This window comes from Anolis sagrei, chromosome 5 (assembly GCF_037176765.1).
Source record: "Anolis sagrei isolate rAnoSag1 chromosome 5, rAnoSag1.mat, whole genome shotgun sequence".
Taxonomy (NCBI): Eukaryota; Metazoa; Chordata; class Lepidosauria; order Squamata; family Dactyloidae; genus Anolis; species Anolis sagrei.
In genome coordinates this window covers 124,656,418-124,676,875 of record NC_090025.1, presented here as the reverse complement: position 1 = coordinate 124,676,875, position 20,458 = coordinate 124,656,418, and the positions used below count along the sequence as shown (strand labels likewise).

Genomic DNA, 20,458 nt, shown 5'->3' with positions numbered 1-20,458 from the left:
ATGCCTTGGAACACTCCTCCCTCATTTGCAATAATTGTGTGTATGGCTATAATTTGCAGCAGAGGAAGTTGGTCACATCAGATGCTAACCCAATTCTCACCAAGCCATGATGTCGGCTTCCCTTGGCCTTGGTGTCCTCTTAGCATTTCTAGCCAGAGGTGAGTATCTCCTTCTGTGGTGGTGGCAATCTATATGGAATCGGCAAAAGGGTGTCCTATATGTATACCTTCATGGTAAGTGTGTGTGTGTGTGTAAATGGCTGCACTTACTTAAGAAGCGTAAAATTAATTACATAGCAGTCATTCACATGCTTCCTCATAAAGATCTCCCTTTCCTTCCAAAACATCTTAGTCCCCGGTACAAACTTCTTTCAAGAAAGGAGAAGTATTTCAGAATATTATAGCTATGTGGTTCCTAATCATGGAACTCTTCAACCGGAAAGGTTTGGCTGGTCCTCTTTGAAAGGCATTTCACCAAAGGGCAATACCCATCCTGTGCAGAAAGGTGTTTATGTTATCAGAGATAAATATATGTTTTCATGCAATGCCTCTCTTCTATCTGCTGCACCTTTCGCTGTTCTTTTATTTTATGTCTGATTGTTGTTCAGAATTATATTGCATTTTGTGTTTGGTTTAAATTGTTATTAATCAGTCTGACAAGTATGTACAGTATGACCTCTGTATTCATGGGGGCTATGTTCCCAGCTTTTATATCAGTGGTTCTCAATCTTCCTAATGCCTCAACCCCTTAATACAGTTCCTCATGTTGTGGGGACCCCCCAAACATAAAATTATTTTTGTTGCAACTTCATAACTGTAATTTTTCTACTGTTATGAATTGTAATGTACATATCTAATATGCAGGATGTATGTTCATTCACTGGACCGAATTCGCCACAAATACCTGATACGCCAAAATTTGAATATTGGTGGGCTTGGGGAGGGGTGTGTGATTCTGTCATTTGGGAGTTGTAGTTGCTGGGATATGTAGGTCATCTGCAATCAAAGAGCATTGTGAACTTCACCAACAATGGATTTGAACCAAATTTGGCACACAGAACTCCCACGACCAACAGACAACACTGGAAGGGTTTGGTGGGCATTGACCTTGAGTTTTGAAATTGTAGTTCACCTACATCCAGACAGCACTGTGGACTCAAACAATGATGGATCTGGACCGTGGCACAAATACGCAATATGCCCAAATGTGAACACTGGTGGAGTTTGGGGAAAATAGACCTTGACATTTGGGAGTTGTAGTTGCTGGGATTTATAGTTTACCTACAATCAAAGAGCATTCTGGACCCCACCAATGAGAGAATTGGGCCAAATTTCCCACACATAACCCCCATAATCAAAAGAAAATACTATGTTTTCTGATTGTCTTTGGCAACCCCTCTGACACCCCCCTCATTACTCCCCCCCAGGGGTCCCGATCCTCAGGTTAAGAAACGCTGCTTTAGATGAATACACAAATGGATATTAATACCTTCTATTGAAATGAAGGGCTTTCAGTCCAAGAATATTATAGACCTAGAAAAGGCTTAGACAGGATATATTTTGTCAGATGTGGATAAATAAATGTGTCGATACTGGTTTCGCGAATACAGGTGTTATAGAATAAACACCAGATAGGACACTGCATTTCCATGTGTGTATGCGTATGAGAGAGAGAATAAACGAATGAATGTAATCTCATCATTTCTGAAAGTGAATGCTCTCCATTTCTGAAGTGTTCTTCCTGCTAGCGATTATAATAGCTATACAAATTTGTGAGAGACACATGTTTTATTGTTCCTATTAGGAAAGGAAACCAAACCCCTCACCCCATTAAAATGTTTCTGAAACAATGTCTTCTGGGAACTGAAATTCTTCTAAGGGCCTTTTAACCCAAAGTTTGTTGCCGGGAAGATGTGATATCACCTCCTCTGCCCACTCTCTCTAATGGTATTTGGACTGCTGTGTAATCCAAATATCCTATGAAAGCATCGCCTACACACTTCACCGTAAAAATGTAGCCAGGCAGGTATAAGCAGACCTAACAGATAGATATTTTGTGATTAAAGTAGCCATAAGAGGCATTTTTTCCTGCCTGTCTGCACTTCTAAGAACTCCACCCCGCACTTAAAATTGCTTTTCTTTTTATTTTATATTTATTGTTTTCTGTTTTGAGATCTAGGTCTAGTTGCATAGTTCCAGGAAAAGAGCTCTTGTTCCATCTTATATTATTTCAAAAAGTGGTGACGAGAAAGCAGGTTAATGTATTTCTTTCTGCTCTCCTCTCACCCATCTGGATTTAGCAGTACTTCTTGCAATTTTTGTAAACTTTTCCATTTATCTTAACTTTATTTGGTGTATACAGAAATTTCAGCCATTCCTGGATAAAAGGAATGTCCATATCCAGAGGCAGTGTGACACTAAATAGTACCTATTTGTGGGAGTTGGCAAGAATTGGAGAGATTTATCATCTCCAACTTCCTAAAGACTTATGGTTAGCCATTACTGGAAACCAGATAATGGACTGGATGGAACACTTTTCTTGTATTAAAACATCCAGATTCCGATTTTAAAGCAAGCCAGATTTACACAAAACAGGCCATTTGGAAGCAAAAGAGAGAAAGGTTAACAAAAAAGAAGGGAAAACAGAGGAGATATGGAAGAGTGGAGCTCCTCTCCAAACTAGCTACATACAGGGGGAAAGATCCAGAGTGTTTGGAAGTGGATGCAAGAATAAAATTGTCATAAACAGGCACAAAATAGCTTGCAAATATATGCTAACCCAGATATCTAGTAAAGCAGAGCAACAAATCATGTCCTCATCTTATACTCCCCAAATGAAGTTGCACAAGGTCATGGCCAATTCCATTATTTTGGCACCCAATGTCGAAGATGCCATAAACATCTCACTCCATCCGTAGCAATCAAATGCAAGGGTTTCAAAATTCAGATTAGTGGCCAAAGGCAGCTGATCACATTCTATTCATCAGCAAGGTCAACTGTATAGATCAGGTATGGGCAAAACCAGGCCCGGAGGCCAGATGTGGCCCCTTGGACTCTTTCCTTAGGCCCTCCTCTCTTTCACCATTCTAGCCTTCCTTCTTTTTCTGTTTCTTTCCCTCCCTCCCTCTCTCCTTTCCTTACCTCCCTCTTTCTCCCTCCCCCCTTCCTTTCGTTCCACCCTTTCATTCTTCTTTCCTTCTCTCTTTCTTCTCTTTCTCCTTCCTTCCTTCCTTCCTTCCTTCCTTCCTTCCTTCCTTCCTTCCTTCCTTCCTTCCCCTTTGTTTTTCCTTCCTTCCTTCTCTCTTTCCTTCCTCCCTCTCTCACTTCCATCACTCCATTCCCTTCCACCCTTCCTTCCATCCTTATCTTCCTCCCTTTCTTCCAACCTTCCTGCTCTTTTTCCTTCCTCCTTATGTCTTGGGGGATGTTTAGCTGGGAGAAGAGAAGGTAGAGAGGGAACATGAGAATCACGTTTCAAGATTTTAAAAGGTGTCTCATTGAGAAGGAGATGTAAGGGGAAAACTGACTTTTTGCTGCTCTAGAGAACAGGGCACAAGGGAGTAATGGGTTCAAATATTAAGAAAGAGATTTGACTGAAAAGATTGAGAAGAACTTCCTGACAGTAAGAGCTGTTGGAGAGTGGCATAGACTGCCTGGGAGTGTGGTGGAGCCTCCTTCTCTGGAGGCCTTTCCACAGAGTCTGTCTATTGGGAGTGCTTTGATTGTGCCTTCTTGCTTGGCAGGGGGTTGGACTGGATGGCCCTTGGGGCTCTCTTCCAGCTCTAGGAGCCTATATCAGGAGTAGGCAATGTAGGGTCGAATGGATACACTTTTTCTCTCCCGTCTACCATCTAATTCTGACCAAGGCTAACACTTTTGGGATCCAAACATTTCCTGTCTTTTCTTCATTTTCTGCATCCAAAGAAGAAGAGGAAGGGGAGGAAAGGGCAGGGAGGGGGTTTGGAGAGAACCCTTTCCTTCCTGGCCCAGCCACCCCACTCCAGCCCGCCATGCAGCCCCCAAGTTAGAAAGTTTGCCCACGCCTGGTATAGATCCAGCAGGACTTTCTTTTGGGAATATTCTTCATTACTAAGTAGCTAAAAAATTCCAGCTCTTCGGCACAGAAACAGATGCCAGAGAAAAGTAAAACCTAAAGGGATGAGGACCATTATATTTATTGCTATGTCTCCCAGAATATAGTCATTCTCTTCCAAATAAGAATTCCATCCCCTCCAGTGAAAATTTCCTTCATCTCCACATTTCAATAATTGAGCATTTATAAATATAGTTTAGCATCTAAAGAAAAGGGGCAAACAAAGTTATCAAAGGAATGGCAATAGATTTATGAATGACAACGTCTTAATCTCTGTACTGCTAGAAATTTGGGGACTGAAGGAAAATGTCATTGAGGGGACAGAATTCGTATTGGGGGAGGAAATGTCTTAATATCACTCCCTAGAAATTGATAGGTCATCATGTTTGTGATCTTACAATCAAGGACATTGCACTAAAGATAATATGTAGCTATTTACGGCTCCTAGGGTATGGGGATGAATTTTAAGCTCAAGACTGTGGGCTTTCTACTAATCAATTTCATTTTGTTTCAATGCAAAGCCCTGCTGTTTTTAGATATTAGTAACTGTTCAGATGTTATTTGTTAAATAATTGGCAACTATTTCGTAATAAATTAACAGTTAATCATTATCAATCATGTGGCTATTTCTATCTATCAGGATCAATATAATTTTCAATATGATCATAAACTGGTTTAGTCCAGAGCAGTAGCTCTCCAGATGAAATGGATTTGATCTTCCAGAATCTCTGATCATAGATCATCTTCGAGGGGCCTTTTGTGTGTTGAAATCCCAACATCTGGTGGATTAAGGCTGAAAACCACTGATCTAGAGGATACTTTAAAACAGGGATGGGGGGCATTTTGGCATCCGGCAGTGGCAAACCGAATGAGATGGTGAATCTATTTGATATTTTATAATAATAATAATAAATGATAAAAAAAACTTTATTTATATTCCGTCCTATATCCCCTGGGGGACTCAGGGTGGAGTCCAACAAACAAAAAGACAAACATTAAATGCCTCAATAACAGTAAATTCGAATATAAAAACCCAAGATAGCCCCACATAAAGAGCAACTTAAGCATAACAACTAGAATTTAAATAAAACATAATCAATTAAAATTATAACTAACATAGAACTTAAACATAAAACATCAGAATTAATATATTAAATGGGTTAATAAAAAAGAATCGTCTAAGGTGTTGAGCCCTGTACAGGCAGTCCCCGAGTTACAAACATCCGATTTACAAATGACTCATAATTAAGAACGGGGGTGAGACAACAGGAAGTGAGAGAAATCAACCACTTGGAAGGGAAATGTACTTCTGAAAGAGTTATCCACTGTGGCTTTATCTCCAATCCTTCTTTCCCCAAGAAGATAAATTATTTAAAATCCAATTATCATGGGGACAGAAAGTGATTTTTTTTCCCAAGTCAGGAACGACTTGAGAAACTGCAAGTCGCTTCTGGTGTGAGAGAATTGGCTGTCTGCAAGGACGTTGCCCGGGGGACGCCCAGATGTTTTACAATCCTGTTGGAGGCTTCAATCATGTCCCTGCATGAGAAGCTGGAGCTGACAGATGGGAGCTTACCCCACTCCCTGGTTTCAAACTTCTGACCTTCTGCTGGCACAAGAATTTAACTTATTGCACCACTCGGGGATTCTAGAAAGTGAGGTGAAATCTTCTGAACAGGAGCACAGACAGCAAAACCCTTCCCTATGCTATCCAAAACATGCTCTGTGTGTGTGTGTGTGTGTACATGCCTGTCTGGAGTACATTTAACAAATGTACCTGTTCCAATTTACAAATAAATTCAACTTAAGAACAAGCCTACAGAACCTATATTGTTTGTACCTTGGGGACTGCCTGTACTTGAAATACTGGCATCAGTGTTCAATGACCTCCATATGGCACAGGACCGAAATTCCCATTGTCCCTAACCATTGGCTGATGGGAGTTGACATTCTAAAACACCCTGAAGGGACACTACCTTTATTTTACTCATAAATAATCTGGATTTATTATTTTGGGGTTACTTTGAGGTTATTTTGCAGATTGTCTGTCTGCCACAACATCCTAGGAGGAGGATGTCGTCAGCCTGAGAATTCGGAGTCTTGGAGTCTCAGGTTTGCCTGCCTTTCTGTCTAGATGTATTTCTGTAGTTTATATCTGCAAAGATAAAGTTGACACTTGTATGAAGATGATGTCTGGCATTGTAGAAGTCAAAAAAGGGGGGTAGGGGTAGGGTTCAAATGGCATGGTTCTGCATAGCTTTTTAGTGTTGTTTCTGTTGAGAAAAAAAAGAATTAATTGATAAGATTTTTACATTTTTTCTAATTTACATAATAATATTAATGGTCTCAGGGTTCCATTTGCCCTGCAAAAGTATTATGCTATTTTTAAGGTTTAGAGAAAAGTCTTTGAGCAATCATATGAAGTAATTTAGACTTTAAAAGAATGACTCATCCATCCCTGTCAGATTTTTTTCTTAGCCGATGATGAGTAGGTATATGAACCAGATCAACAGGTTATGCCATTTGGTCATGTTTGCTTCACACAAGTTAATTTAGAACACGGTCAATCAGACAGGTGTTAGGATTGATGAAAATCAAAAGTCGTGCCTCAAGATGATTTCCTTTCACTGGAATTCCCTCTCAGTGGTATTCACAAGATCCCTCACTAGAATCCTACTACCTGAAATGAATACTTGTAAGCACATAAACTGGTTACTAATTAGAACAGAAACCATAATTTTTCTATTCAAAAAATCTACTGGATGTTATCCCAAGCATTCTTTATGACAGTCGTGTAAGAACGGGAAGCGTTCTGCTTATTGCTAAACAAAAGAAAGTCAGACATTCTTGCAAATGTGCTGGAAATCAACTGAAATCTGTTAATAAGTCCAGGTTTAGCAATTTTCCATTTATTTCAGTATGTATTTTTGGGATTTTGGCCTGCATAGAAGTATAGTGTCTAGATCCAGGGAAGCCATGCTACCCCTCTATTCTGCCTTGGTTAGACCACATCTGGAATCCTGTGTCCAATTCTGGGCACCACAATTGAAGGGAGACATTGACAAGCTGGAATGTGTCCAGAGGAGGGTGACTAAAATGATAAAGAGTCTGGAGAACAAGCCCTATGAGGAGCGGCTTAAAGAGGTGGACATGTTTAGCCTGAAGAAGAGAAGGCTGAGAGGAGACATGATGGCCATGTATAAATATGTGAGGGGAATTCATAGGGAGGAGGGAGCAAGCTTGTTTTCTGCTGCCCTGGAGACTAGGGCACGGAACAATGGTTTCAAACTACAGGAAAGGAAATTCCACCTGAACATTAGGAAGAACTTCCTAACTGTGAGAGCTGTGGAACTCTCTGCCCCAGAGTGTGGTGGAGGCTCCTTCTTTGAAGGCTTTTAGCAGAAGCTGGATGGCCATCTGTCGGGGGTGCTTTGAATGCTATTTTCCTGCTTCTTGGCAGCTGGTTGGACTGGATGGCCCACAAGGTCTCTTCCAACTCTATGATTCTATGCTTCCATTTACTTAGAGCCTAAATGTAAGTTATGGTTAGAATCCTTTAGCAATAAAGATTCTAAGCTTGGCTTACATTTAGGGCACTATCACATTACATTGTTATAGCCCTATATGGCAGCATCCTATGGGATCTTGGGGTTTGTAGTTTGGGGAAGTGCACTAAGAATTTTCAGCAAACGAACTCTTTGTTCCCATTAAACTCAAAACCCCAGAAAATTGGAATACAGTAGGGTCACCTATTGTGCAAATTAATGTTACATGGTTTCAGTTATACCCAAAGACCCCTTTCATGGATGAAGGTAAGGTCAGTGGGGAGAGTAGGCTGCCTGCAGTGATTTCTTGAAAATAATAATAATAATAATAATAATAATAATAATAATAATACTTTATTTATACCCCGCTACCATCTCCCCAAGGGACTCAGTGTGGCTTACATGAGGCCGAGCACACAATACATCAATACAAGCAATAACAGACACAATACAAAGCAATCAAAATAAATCTCATACACAAATAGCATAAACATTAAACAAGGTACAGTGCACATTTAAAATCTATGGTTGGGCCAAATGTAATTGAAGTTTAAAAAGTAGTGCCATCCCCGGATGCCAAATCCAGTGGGAAGCCCAGTTGCCTGAGAGAAGCGATGGAAGTTCAGCTGGATATCTGTCTGCTGAGAAAAGAGTCAGTCTCCTTTCTTGGTGGAGAGAAGCAATCAAAGCTCAGTTGTGTTTCTGTTCATCAAGACAGGGGACAGACTCTTTTCTCTGGGGAGAGAAATGTAACCAGACTTTGGTCACTTCTCCCAACAGAGGACAGCAATGGACTTCTTTCTTGCTATGGCTCCACACAACTGGGTTGCCCACCAGTTTTGGCACCCTGGAAGAAAAAATGCTCATGGAAGCTTCTTGAGTAGATTGAATCCCACCATGCCGCTGTGACACCAGAGGTAATCCAAGTGGCCAGCTTCTGGTCAAAGGACATTTAGTATTTTTTTTAACTTTGTTTGTGTTTTTAAATACATTTTAACTGTACCCTAAACTTGCTTCTAACATGATAGATAGATACATAAATAAATAAATCCCATCATCCAAACCTTCCTTTCAGTTACTCTCCCCTTTGTGGGACAGCAGGTAAACAGAGGAAAGTATTTGACTATGTACTATATAGATTACTGCAACACACTCTACGTGGGGTTGCCTTTGAAGACTGTTCGGGAGCTCCAACTGGTACAGCGAGGGGTGCTCAGAAGGCATACAAATCCCCTGTTGCATCAGCTCCACTGGCTGCCAGTCTGCTACCGAGCACAATTCAAAGTGCTAGCTTTAGCCTATAAAGCCCTAAATAGTTCTGGCCCAGGCTACCTGTCTGAACATATCTTCCCCTATGAACCAGCTCGGAGACTAAGTTCATCTGGGGAGGCCCTGCTCTCAGTCCCACCTGCCTCACAAGTACAGCTGGCAGGGACGAGAGACAGGGCCTTCTGAGTGGTGGCCTTTTGGTTGTGGAACTCCCTCCCTAGCGACATCAGATCAGCCCCCTCCCTACTGGCCTTCAGGAAGAGTCAAAACCTGGCTCTGGGAGCAGGCTTACGAAAATTAGAGCAATGTTGAATATAGAATTATGTGCAATTTGACTTTGGAATGGCCTTAGACCTTGAACTCTGGATGGCGTGTTTAACTTTGGATGTATTTTTACCGTTTTAAATATGTTGTAATTTTAAACTATTTAAAGGTGAATTTGTTGTTTTGAGGCACTGTGTAGGTGCCATTGTAAGCCGCCTTGAGTCCCCCTGCTTGGCTAGAGAAAGGCAGGGTATACATGTGGCAAATAAATAATAAAATACTGTATGGTATGTTCAGCTTTCAATGGTGTGTTAACTGGGAGGCTGAGGAAAGGAAAGGGAGTTAACTATATTAAACATAAATCATACCACTAAGACCCAGGCACAATTGATCTGTTACTAGTTGTTCTCCTTCTTAATCAGAGGCCACAGCAATGGCAGATGGATGGTTGTGGATCTTTCATGAGACTATGTGCCTCAAGCATGATATAGCCGTGCCTGGATGCTCTTCTCTTCCTCAGAGACTACCTTGAGCAGTATGAGGGAAGTTCTGGTGCGTGTTAAGCAAGTCAAAACACTAAGACTTGGCATGATTGGGCATCTGTTAGGAGCTGAGTGCCAAGATTCCTGTGAACCTGTTCCTTCACTCAATCTTTTGCAACCTGTTTGTTTACCTGCTTCTCGTTGAGGCCCAGGCAACAATAGAGATATGGAGACAAAGCTGTCAATGTAATTTTCTAGCTGTCTGTTCTAAATGCAATCAAATGATCGAGGAAAAATGGAAAAGATGGATCAGGAGTATCAGCTGGTAAAAAAATTGGTAAAAAGACACATTGAATGAGAGAAAGGGGCACATCAATTGTTCTTACCTGAGTGCCTTTCAAATTAAGCACTGTTGCTTAATTTGATGTCAGGAATATAAAGCTGCTCTATCTTCCCTCCCATATCCTGTAAACATATAACAATATACACACCCACAATGCTTTACAGTTAACCATGGGTATAATTTTTGATCCTGTCAGGCAAGTTTCTAGTTCAGTAAAATAGATGTAATGCTTCAGAAGGAACTTTGGTCCCCAGTTATTTACAGTCAGACTTTCTCTCCCCCAAAGCACTTGAGTAGATTTCTTTTTCATGTCAGGAGTGACTTGAGAAACTGCAAGTCGCTTCTGGTGTGAGAGATTTGGCCATCTGCAAAAATGTTGCCCAGGGGACACCCGGATGTTTTTGATATTTGCCATCCTTGTGGGAGGCTTCTCTCATGACCTTGCATGGAGAGCTTGAGCTACAGAGGGAGCTCATCTGTGCTCTCCCTGGATTCGAACCTGTGACCTGTCAATCTTCAGTCCTGCCAGCACAAGGGTTTAACCCATTGCACCACCAGGGCGCCCTACTTGAGTAGATAGAAATTGGGAACTTGGTTATGATACTCTTTGTCTCCTTCTTTTTTTTCATCTTCAGGAACTGCTCTGCAATGTGAGGTCTGCACAGGTCTTGGCCAGAACTGTACTGGGGAGCTGGAAACATGTCCTCCAGATCATGATTTTTGTGCCACCACTATGTTTGAAACTGAAAGGGGTAAGCATCATGGGGAAATGTGTTTTCCTTTATAGTTACTGTCTAGTTTTTTAGAATCCAGAATATGGTGCTCATGTTTTGTAGTTGCAGAATGCAGGAAGTTTTGGAAAATGGAAATCTCCATAACCTTTTGAAGATTTTATGATCTTTGGAAAAGCATGACCTTGACATTAAGTCCAATCATGTCAGACTCTGGGGGTTGGTGCTCACCTCCATTTCTAAGCTGATGTTTTCCGTAGACACCGCCAAGGTCATATGGCCGGCATGACTGCATGGAGCCCCGTTACCTTTCCGCCAGGGCGGTACCTATTGATCAACTCACATTTGTCAGTGTATGATTTATGTATGATGTATGTTTAAATGCAATTTTATGTGATAGGATTGTGATTGTAATAGACTGTAATAGAATTGTATTGCCAGGATGTATGTTTACACAAAAGAGCTGTGAGAATGTGACCCTGAATTTCTTGCTATGTGAAGAATTAGGGAGTGTCAGAGATAACTCCTTTCCAGCTGCAGTTTGTCTTTAGTGCCTATCTCTTTCAGTTTGGGTTCTTCGTGTCTACTCCCTAATGGTGTGTTTTTGATTTATGAACTGCTCAAGTAAAGCTGAAACCTGCTTTTTACCAGTGACTCCAGAGTCCATTATTCAGTGCTTCCGTGATTCTTCTGCTAGCGCTAACAACATTTGCATGTTTTTGAACTGCTAGGTTGGCAGAAGCAGGGGCTGACAGCGGAAGCTTATGCTGCTCCCCAAAATCAAACCTGTGACTTTTCAGTAAACAAGCTCAGCAGCTCAGTGATTTAACCCACTGCGCCATGGCGGGTCATAACCTCTTGAAAAATGATGCCATAACCTCTTGGGAAAATGGCATTCATGCAAGGCAATTAGGTTTCTCAGCTGTTAAATTAGTGTACCTAGAAATGTCTTTGAACTGTTAGGGACAAAGATATGCCAATGCACAAACAGATATATATATTTAGCAGAGTTTCAGAAGTGTCCTTTTTAGGGCCCTTCCACACAGCCCTATATCCCAGAATATCAAGGCAGAAAATTCCGCAATATCTGCTTTGAACTGGGTCCACACTCAGATAATGTGGGATTTTCTACCTTGATATCCTGGGATATAGGGTTGTGTTGAAGGGTCTCTAGTTTCCCAAAAACATCTACTCTCCCTTAAAATATATTTGCCTTTACATTATGCTCTCAAGAGACAAAAATAAGCAGACTTCTTTAAAAGTAACATAGCTGGTTTACTCACAAACTTCATGTATTCAGCATACAGGTTTTTTCCATATGACTCCAGTTAGAAATATGATTTAAAGTAATTTCTCTGTGTAGGTAACACACGGCATCTTTCTTACCCTTGCAGAAGAAATAAAGGTCCATGGACTCGTTAAGAACTGTGTTCCCTCCACTGTCTGTAAAACTGGTTCTGCTGATATTAACCTGGGCAAAAAAGGAAGATCGAGGACAAATGTTTTCTGCTGTCAAGGCGATGCTTGCAATACAGCCTCTTCAGCCAAATGTAGGTGATGATCAATCTCTGCTTTAACCTTTTGGTCTTTTTGCACATTCTGCACAGCTTTCTAAACCATCTCGCAACACGTTCGTATGCTGGCTGCATTGCGTAGGTGTGTTGTGTGACATAATGAGAAATGACAAAAATCTTAGAAATTTATATTATTATCTTTCAAATCGTATATTTTAAAAAATATAAACAAAATGTTTTCATGAGATACATTGTGGAGCCGCAGTGACACAATGGGTTAAACCCTTGTGCCAGCTGAACTGCTGACCCAAAGGTTGGTGGTTTGAATCAGCGAGACAGGGTGAGCTCCCGTCTCTCAGCTCCAGCTTCCTATGTGGGGACATGAGAGAAGCCTCCCACAGGATGGTAAAACATCCAGGTGTCTCCAGGGCAACGTCCTTGCAGATGGCCAATTCTCTCACACCAAAAGCGACTTGCAGTTTCTCAAGTCGCTTCTGACATGAAAAAAATGAGATATGTTGTGGCCATATACATTTATTTATCACAAGTTATGTATGTGTCCATAACTCTTATAAGGGGGTTGCTAGTAGAACTGAATTACTGTGTTGTTAAATGATTCATGTCTAAAATGTGTGTCACCAGCACGAAATGTTTGGATAGGTCTATCCTACCAAATCAAACTTTGAGGGAGTTGTGGTTTTTTAAATCACAGTTTACAATACACACATCAAACGCAAGGCCCACAGGCCAAATGTGGCCCACGAGGTTCTCAATGCCAGGGCAACATAGTTACATTTATACAGTCTTACAATTACAAATGGCCTTTTGAAAGGCAAGCATAAGATTCATATGGTCCTCTGTGAAAATGTGTTTTGATACCCCTGGTTTACAAGATCTCCAGCTGGCATAATCACAAAAGCAACTTTTCCAAGCTCTCCTTTACACTATACTTGCATGTACAAATGTGTATGTATAAAAATACACATACACATATCTGCTTCCTAGAGCATGTGCAATGGATTTGAGTTAAAGGAAAAGAGATTATACCTAAACATTAGAAAAAAATATTGATGGTAAGAGATTAATGTTTTTAAGCAGAGCTAGATGGCCATCTATCAGGAGTGGTTTGATTGTTTATTCCTGCATAGCAGAATAGGGGAAGACTAGATGACCATTGTGGTCTTTTCCAACTCCATTATTCTGATTCTATGTATGGTTAGGTCAGTCTCAACATTATGCTATTCCATACAACAGGATTTCATGATTTGAGATACACGCTACAGTCAGTTCTCATAGGATGCTGGGACTCTGTGATTATGTGAAGCTTCATTGGTACTTCAAAAAAAACACACACGAGCACACCACGGCTCTCTTAAAAAGATTACTTGAAATGACAGTACAATCAAGCAAGCCATCATTGACATCCACATTGAGTGTTGCATTGGCTATAAGGATGTGATCTCACAAGTTGTCAGTTACTGACCCCTCTAGCTTCCAGGAAATAAACAAACGACTGTAACCAAAGGGCATAACTACGGTATAAACTTACCCAGCTGTGTGTATGTGTGAGTTGCTTAAGAAATATGTACTAGACAGATTTCCCTACCACTGTTGCCGAAATGGTTGGACAGTCCTCTTCACAAATTACAGCTATTGTCTGCCACCCCAATACATTTTTTAATGATCTAATCTTCAGAATAAAGGTACATGCCCACACATACATAAATACTCAGCCCACATGCATTCCAACATGTGGACATCAGGAAATGCTTACTGTACATGTGAAGGAGAACTCTGACATGTGAGAAAATAGGCAGTGTCCTGATGCTGTGAGTTTGGACCACACCGCTGACCTGTGGCAGCCATTGACCACTCCTTTATCCTGTGGTCAGTATTTTTTAGAGATTCCAGCTTCAAGGTTAATATGTATGCATCTACACTATAGACTCCTTGGTTTCCTCTTCTTTTTCTCTTATCCTTCCTTTTTAATCATACTCTCAAAAATCAAATAAAGGATATATTTTAAAATATACTTAACACACAATATCATTCCAAGAGGCTGACTTTCCCTTTGTGTTTGTTTAGTGCCACTTGTAGATACCAAACTCAATGGTCTGCGATGTCCAGCCTGCTATGCTTCCTTTTCTGAGTCATGCGGTGATGATACGGTTGACTGTGTTGGATCAGAGTCTCATTGCATTGATTTGGCTGGATATGTATATACAGGTAATGCATTTTGCACATATGCAAGCCAATGGTTTTTGTTCTTACTAGCTTCAGTAATTACACCTATAACAGATTTGTAGTTTAGATTTATGACTATTATGCAAAGGAAGAAATAAAGAACCACCTGTTGCATCTTGTGAAACTCATTTTAATAACCTTGCTACAGGAATCTGAGACAAAATTATTCAGCTTTTCGTTTGTGGTTCTGCAATAACATTTAATATTGTGTCATATATCATAACATGTATTGCAATATCATATCTCAAAGCGGTTATCATGCAGCACCAAGGAATGGTGGACTGAACTTCACAAAATGGAAAGGAAAACAATGTTTTCATTAAAGTAGAAGGGAAAAGAGCCAGCGTGGTGTCATAGTTTAAGCACTGGACTAATAAAAATAATAATAAACTTTATTTATATTCTGTTCTATCTCCTCGAGGGGACTCAGGGCAGATTACAGAATGCATATACAGCAAACATTCAATGTCATTATACAATTAACAAGGACAGACAATACATAAACAGAGGTAAAGGCTTTCCCAACATTTTCCATTTCCGGCATCTGGAGTCTGTGCTTGACTCCAGCCTCGGGGAGGTGCTGTTGCTCTTCCATGCCGAGGAGCCTTCTTATCCGTAGATGTTCTTCCGATTGAGTCACAGCATGTCCTTATGGGCGCCTTTTATTACCTTCCCACTTAAAGTGGTACCTATTTATCTACTCACATTGCTGTTTTCAGTCTGCTAGGTGAGCAGAAGCTGACACCAACCTGGGCTTGAACTGCCAAGCTTTTCATTGGCAAGATTTTCTGCAGTTTAGCAGTTTAACCCGCTGTGCTAAGACTAGTCCAGGGTCAAATTCCTGTTTGGCCATGGAAACTCATTGGGTAACCTTGGATAAGTCGCATTCAGCCCCAGAGGAAGAGAAAAGCAAATCCTCTTTGAACAAATTGTGCCAAGAGAACCCCATGACAGGTTCATCTTAGAGTTGCCATAAGTCAGTAATGACTTATAGGTAGACATCATTATCAATGATGCATCAGATATCTGCAGTAATGCATCAAGGAGATGGCGGCTGTGCACCCCTGCTAGGTATCTGCATCTGGAAGTAAGTTCTATTGAACTCACTGGGATCTATTTTAAGTAGACATGATAGGATTACAACTTCATAATTACCATCTAGTTTATAGAATCCAGAATATGGTGCTCAGGTTTTGTAGTTGAGGAATAGAGGAACATACTACAGTGGGTGGCTATCCATTGAGGTTCAGTTCCAGCCCCTCAACCTCATGGACGCCAAAATCCTTGCATGCTCAAATCTCTTTGCATACGATGACATAGTAAAACAAGCTCAGAAACTTATATAAAATGGTGAACAGCAAACACAGCTACCATAGAGAGCTTGTTTGAGGATCTGTGAGATCATGGGAGCCTTCAGCAGAATATGCTTGACACATGGCAAAATCAAGATTTGCTTTCTGAATGTTTTTAGCCATGGCTGGTTGAATGGATGCAGAACCTGTGGATACAAGGAGCTGACTGTACTAGGGAATCAACCAACTGCCATGCTGTCCACATGGAAGTGTTTCACCAATGACTTCCATTCCGAGAATGAAATCAACACCTGATATGCAGTATTCTCCTTTAGAGAAACCATCTGAATAACTGACATTTTGATTTTCTACCATATTCCAGATTGATCATATCTTGGAAGCATTATGAGAAATCAAAATGGCAGCTGTATATAGAGAAACTATTTATTTATTTATTTATTATTTAAAACTTGTATATCCTGACCTTCTCACCTCCATAGAGGGGCTCAGACCGGCTTACAGCAAGGATTCGATGCTACTAATACAAGTTAAAACATCATACAATAATACAAGATTAAAATACATATAGATAAAATACATATATACCAAATCACCAAGTCAGCAGATAGCAATCTCTTTTGTGTCGCAATGAAGATGAATGTAGACACTCACAGATGCAGAAGCCTTTTGCCTTTGACCAAGGAGCAACCTCAGTTGCTTGTCTTTTGCAGAGTTTATAGAAAAGAACATATATACATACAGAGTCCAATTGTTCTCTTTGAGCCACAAACCTTGTAGAACTCCAAACTCCTCCAACAACCCACAGCAAAGTGTAGTACTTTTGCTCCTTTATTCCCCTAGCATCTGCCCCACCCTGGCTGTAACCACACAATGTTAGCCAGGTGGTTTGGCTCTCACTCCCTGCTGCCTTGATCCTTGCACCACTTACTGCTTTTTGCTTAAGAAATGAACTCTAACATGCTGCCCACCATCAATGCCAGCAGGCTATTCCATCAAAAAAGACAGAAGCGGATCTGAGTTTCATTTTCTTAGGGTTCTCTCAAATTATGGCTCAAGAACTGGCAAGAGCAAAGGAGTGGTCAAGTCCTCTTCACCCTAATGATGAATACATTAATGTCTGGCATCATTCTACATGAATTTATGTCCAAAGCAATGTTGCAATTTCGTTACTTTTCTGAATAAACTTTTAACATTAGATACCATATGGGTTTAGCCAAGACAACAAAATTAACTTGATCCTTAATGTATTGTCGAAGGCTTTCATGGCTGGAATCACTAGGTTCTTGTGGGGTTTTTTCGGGCTATAGGGCCATGTTCTAGAGGCATTTCTCCCGACGTTTCGCCTGCATCTATGGCAAGCATCCTCAGAGGTAGTGAGGACCTCACTACCTCTGAGGATGCTTGCCATAGATGCAGGCGAAACGTCAGGAGAAATGCCTCTAGAACATGGCCCTATAGCCCGAAAAAACCCACAAGAACCTAACTTGATCCTTGTTGTTTTGTCTTATTGAGCCTACGCTCTATTGCTTGTTTGCTTTCAAATCTCTGGAAGGAACTGGGAAAACACCTTGGAGTTTTTCTTGCCTAAGAAAACCCTATTCAATTCATGTGATTGCCTTAAGTCAACAGCCAACCTGAAGGCACCCACACTTTGAACTGTTAGCCACTTTGAAGCTTTTTGTTGAAAGGAATATTGACTCATCAAAATTAGAAAGAAAACCATTTAAACACAGAAAACGTGTCACAGGGCAGGGGAATCTTTATCTATAGCTGTTATACAAATAAATGTAGTCTTTGTCCAAATCTGTAGCCATAAAGAAATGGATAGATGGCTAACGATTGCCCCCTTGTGGCTACTCAGATCTCCTTGTTCATTTTTTGTTTTGTTTTGTTTTTGTATCATCAGGTGAAACATCTGAAAAAGTTGCCATGAAGGGCTGTGCTACTCTAGCCGTCTGTGATGCCACCACAGGCGGTGCAGCAACTTTTACTGGGGTCAGTTCAGCCATCACAAAGCTTGAATGCAGAGCGGCCACCAACGCTGCCAGCCAAACTCCCGAAGCAACTGGACTCTTCCTTTCAGTCATTGTTGGACTTGTGATGATTCAGCTTTCATCCTAACTAATCATCTGCATTCATGAACAAGTGCACGGAGAAAATAAACTGAGGATTGGATTAAATCTGGTTCAGTTCTCATATCACAGCTGAGCATACGGGATATCTGAGATCAGGACTCAGGCATAATACAGAAAGCCCCCAAGTTAGGTTCTGTAGGTTTGTTCTTAAATTGAATTTGTAAGTCAGAACACATACATGTTTAAAGTTTAACTCCAGCTGTAGTAATTGGAATTTGAAAAAAAAAACCTGGCTTGTTGTGGAAACAAGAATTGGTGACAAACTTTCAGCAAAGAAACCTTTATTCCCATGATAATTCTTTCAGGTGTGGATTTCCTTTCCTACGGGTAGATTTCTCCCACTTCCTGTTGTCTCACCCCGTTCTTAACTAAGTTTGATGTTTGTAACTAAAGAACTGCTTGTAACTATGGTTGCACAAAACCCTCGGCACAAATTAAAGATTTTTTTTGTATAAGTTAACCAAAATCCAGCAGTATTATAATATTACAAGCAGGGGGAGACCTATTGGGGTCATTTCAATATATGGGTTGAGTATCCTTTGAAACTAGAAGGGTTTCAGATTACGGGGGGATTTTGTTATACCTGTACTTGTGTAGTTGCACGTAATTTGATATCTTGGAAATTGGACACAAATCTAAACACACAATTAGTTTATGATTCCTATACAGCTTATACATATAGACTGGATGTCATTTTATACAATCTATTTAATAATTTTGTGTATGAAAGAAAGTTTGTATACATTGAACTATCCAAAAGGAACCATGTTATTATCTCAGCCATCCACGTCAACATTTTTTTTATTCTGGAGCATTTTAGATTTTGGAATTCCAGATAAAGGATCTCAACCTTTACTAGTATAGTAATGCACTGAGTATCCTGCTCTAAAAAGAAGAATTCACGGATTGCTTCTCTAGTGGGGTGACAGATGTCTTATTAATGCTTTTATCTGGCCTTTGTGTTTCTTTGTAGGTATCCTTCTGTTTGCTAAGAGAGATCTCAGTGCTCAAGGCTATGTAAAAGCCCTACTTTCTGACATGAAAGATTGTTTTAAGTAGTCTCTAAACAGCCAAAACTCTGTTTACTCGGTGTTAGGCTTTGGTGGTGACTAAGGTTTCCATATCAAGGGGAAATTAATTCAAACTAAGGTTTAAAGAGCTATCCAAGGTGCTGAACAGTACACCATAAAATATGTTCAGCACCTTGGATAACTTTGTGATTCATATTAGAAAATGAGTGGATTCTTTGCCCTACTGAAAATGGAAGTCGACAGGTCCCTCTATGGCGGAGTGTGTGAATATTTTTCCCGAAAACCCCACTTCTGCCCTGCACATAGGAACAAATAGTAAGTGCATTTACCCATGTGCAGAGTGGCTTTCCCTTCACATTCAGGGCTAGTTCACACAATGCTTTTAATTCACAAAAAAATTGGATTTTGGCTGAACTGTGTTACTAAAGGCTGAGTGGTGTTGTAAGCATAGTAACACTAAGCAATGAAGTCAATATACAACTTTCTCCTGCACCTTCTTCATCCAGTTTTTTTTAACAACACACCCATCATCTAGTTGACATTAAACTAAGATAACAAACTGATTAAATGTTTGATTGAAAAACAGTTAGGTGTTTGACCTGTTCTTTTTAGACAACCAGTTCCTCAAATAGGAAAATCAATGATAGAAACAAGGCCTACGATATTGATTTGTGTGTTATTTACTGAAGCTTCAGGCAGGTTATATTTCTTTGGTGTGTACTTTACAGTCTCTTTTTGAATTACTAATCAATGCGCTGTCAGACAGCAACAATTACAGCTTTCCATTCTACTCCCCACCTCAGCGATTATTTGGATATGCAGGTGAGCTCATTCACATTAGCAGTATGGGTGTTTAAAATGTTGTATCTCCGATAACTTTCTATTTAGGAAAGATGATTAATTAATCTAATTATAAGTTTGTTTTTTTTAAAATAGAGTCCTCCCTTTAAATTCCCAGCTTGGCATAAAGCTTGTGGTTGTTTCCATCCATTCACAGCTCTAGTGAAATCTGCTTTTCAGACTGGATCATTTCACCATCACATGTTCCTTTTTATGGTCTGGTAATGTGGTATTAAACATCGGGGAGTATTTGACACTAATAATACTGCTGAAGCTAAGCAAGGGATAATCTCTGCTTGGATGTGAGACTGAAAAAAAATCCCAGTTAAGGAGCTCTGGGATCTACAAAACGTACAGTAGTATTTGCTGGAATTTGATTCCAGAGGTCTATGTGGATTTATTTATTTATTTATTTACACCATTTCTACCCCGCCCTTCTTAACCCCCGAGGGGGGACTCAGGGCAGCTAACACAGGCAGCAATTCGATGCCACAATATCAGTAACACAATATAAAATCATAATACATAGCAGGTTAAAAACAGTAACATTAATTATAATCTCATAGTCATATAATCATATAGTCACATAGTCACAAAGTCACATAGCCGTTTCCAATTACCGTAACAGTCCTGTGGTCCGGGTTTAGTGTCTAGA

General features: G+C 40.3%; 1 protein-coding gene across 1 annotated transcript; it reads left to right on the top strand.

The window, feature by feature from the left end:
• The first annotated feature begins 76 nt into the window (after nucleotides 1-76).
• LOC132777183 (phospholipase A2 inhibitor and Ly6/PLAUR domain-containing protein-like) lies at nucleotides 77-19,785 on the top strand. Its single transcript, XM_060779547.2, has 5 exons — nucleotides 77-158; nucleotides 10,631-10,747; nucleotides 12,121-12,276; nucleotides 14,326-14,466; nucleotides 17,704-19,785. The coding sequence occupies exons 1-5, from the start codon at nucleotides 107-109 to the stop codon at nucleotides 17,916-17,918; spliced, it is 681 nt and encodes a 226-aa protein (XP_060635530.2). The 5' UTR covers nucleotides 77-106; the 3' UTR covers nucleotides 17,919-19,785.
• The last annotated feature ends 673 nt before the right edge of the window (nucleotides 19,786-20,458 follow it).

What these genes read in the sequence shown, in the direction of transcription:
- LOC132777183 (XM_060779547.2), top strand. Translation starts at nt 107, where the DNA reads ATGATGTCGGCTTCCCTTGGCCTTGGTGTCCTCTTAGCATTTCTAGCC. An exon ending in CTTAGCATTTCTAGCCAGAG is followed by an intron (nt 159 to 10,630) that starts GTGAGTATCTCC and finishes TTTCATCTTCAG; the next exon opens with GAACTGCTCTGCAATGTGAG. An exon ending in TATGTTTGAAACTGAAAGGG is followed by an intron (nt 10,748 to 12,120) that starts GTAAGCATCATG and finishes TTACCCTTGCAG; the next exon opens with AAGAAATAAAGGTCCATGGA.